The sequence below is a fragment of the Octodon degus genome, unplaced genomic scaffold, assembly GCF_000260255.1.
Source record: "Octodon degus isolate 3935 unplaced genomic scaffold, OctDeg1.0 scaffold00107, whole genome shotgun sequence".
NCBI classification, from domain to species: Eukaryota; Metazoa; Chordata; class Mammalia; order Rodentia; family Octodontidae; genus Octodon; species Octodon degus.
This window is the reverse complement of record NW_004524683.1, coordinates 1049533-1051608: the sequence shown is the minus strand read 5'-3', so window position 1 is coordinate 1051608 and position 2076 is coordinate 1049533. Positions and strand designations below refer to the sequence as shown.

At 39.4% G+C, this 2076-nt stretch overlaps 1 protein-coding gene across 4 annotated transcripts in view; it reads left to right on the top strand.

Moving 5' to 3' along the window:
* Zyg11a (zyg-11 family member A, cell cycle regulator) overlaps positions 1 to 2076 on the top strand; it is a 58843-nt gene that overhangs the window by 26005 nt on the left and 30762 nt on the right. For all 4 annotated transcript variants that reach the window (XM_023724166.1, XM_023724165.1, XM_004639108.2 and 1 more), the window contains one exon: positions 863 to 1003. In XM_023724166.1, coding sequence (XP_023579934.1) covers positions 863 to 1003 — 141 coding nt within the window. The remainder of the gene's footprint in view (positions 1 to 862; positions 1004 to 2076) is intronic.

The following is a 2076-nucleotide window of genomic DNA, read 5'->3' as shown; positions in this document are numbered from 1 at the left end:
CCACTGAGCCATCTCCCCAGCCCCAATTTTTTTTTAAATTTTTTTTTTTTTTTTAAGGTTTGGAAAGAAGATGGTGGAGAGGGTGTTTGTGGAAAGAAGTGATAACAAAATACAGGTGATTGCCACTATGTTTCAGGCCCAGTATTTATTGACTATTTAATGTATATACTTCAGTGATAGAAGGAAAAATTATAATGCTAAGTAAATACTACTGATCGCTGCATTTTCATATTTTGTGAAGCTTTGCCCTTAATTTTCTCTGAATAGTTAGAAAACTTTATTACTAGTTGTTGAAAAACTTACTACCCATCATTTAGTTGAGGTGTTAACTGTAATGTAGGGGTTTTTTTGTTTTTGTTTTCTTTTTGAGTCAGGATATCATGGTGTAGTTCAGGCTGGGCTTGAACTCACTTTGTAGCCCAGGCTGACCTCAAATCCTACTTCAACCTCCCAAGTGTTGGGATTACAGGTGTGTACCACCACACCTGGCCTGTGTAATGTAGTTATAGGAAGATGATACTGTATTTGATTCTGATGCCACCAGTTAATTGCTTTTTTTTTTTTTTTTTTTCTCAGAACTGGGGATTGAACTCAGGCCCTTGCCCTTGCTAGGCAAGCCCTTATTCTAGTGAGCCATCTCCCCAGCCCCTAATTGTCTGTTAAATTATTAACACACTCAACTTCTCTGTTAAAAAGTGCTGAAGTTAATGAAAGAATCTTTTAGAGTTATGTTTAAATGAGAACATTCTAAATAGCTTGGGATATTTAATCAAACACTTGTTGGTACTGTCTCAAAGCCTGGGAGTTCAGAAAAGGCTACTTGTGGATGACCAGTGAAACCTATTAGGGCTGTGTTTTTCAGGTTGCTGGAGGAGCCAATTTGAGTCAAATTGCTGAAGCACTGAGCAGATACAGGAACAGGTCATGTTACATGAAGGAGTGTCTCTACAAACTCTTCACAGAGACGTTTTCAGTACATGTAAGCATGCCTGCTATTTTAAAGGTAATTACATCTCAGGCAGTTTTGATTACTGCGTCTTACTTGGTTCAGTTAAGAGCTGTTCACCAGAAATACTATAACTTCAGTGTCTTCTGTAGTGAATCAAATGGTGCAGTTCAGGTTGGAAATCAGAAAGTAAATCAGTGTTGGCTTTACCAGATTGTCTCTTGCTTTGTGCACCTGAACTTATATGAGGAACTAGGGATGTACCTCAGTGCTTACCTACTGTGAACAAAGTTGTGGGTTTTATCTCTTAACACTGGGAGAAAATATGAGTATGAATGCGTGAATTCAAGTTAAGAATTTGGTTTGAGGATGTGTGGTTTATATCAAGATGTTCTCACAAAACCTCGTGCTCATAGATGGGCCTTTGGATGTGATTGGATCCTGGAGATTAATCTATGGGTGAGTGTATAGTAAATATGCTGTTGGGAGGTAAAGCCTGATTCAAGAGTTGGTATGTCACTGTGGGGTGTGACCTGAAAGGGTCTACCCTAACCCCTTGTTTTCTTGAGATGGTGTCTCAAAATGTAGTTCAGGTTGGCCTGGAACTTGCTGGGTAGTCTAGACTGGCCTCAAGCTTTTGGCAGTCCTCCTGCCTCAGCCTTCTGAGGATTGGGATTACAGGTGTGTACCACCATGCCTGGCTTTCCCTCACCTTTTAAATCACTATGCAATTCAGGCTGGCCTTGAGCTCACTTTGTAACCTCTCTTGGTCTAGAACTTGGAACAATCCTTCCTGCCTCAGCCTCCTGAGAGCTGGGATTACAGGCATGTACCACCATGCTACACAGTTCTTAAGAAAGTTGTTTAAATGGTATAAAAGATAAGACAGCTAATTTGTGGTACAGCGTTTATAAATGTATATTATGTACACTGGTAATAGGATGCTTGTAGGATTTCCATGTTAAAGGTTAAAAATTTTTTCGTTTTGGTTTTTTGAAACAAAAATCTTGCTATGCAATTCATGCTGACTTTGATTTCCTTTATTTATTTATTTATTTATTTATTTGAGAGAGAGAGAGAGAGAGAGAGAGAGAGAGAGAGAGAGAGAGGCCAGCTCAGCCCACCAGGGG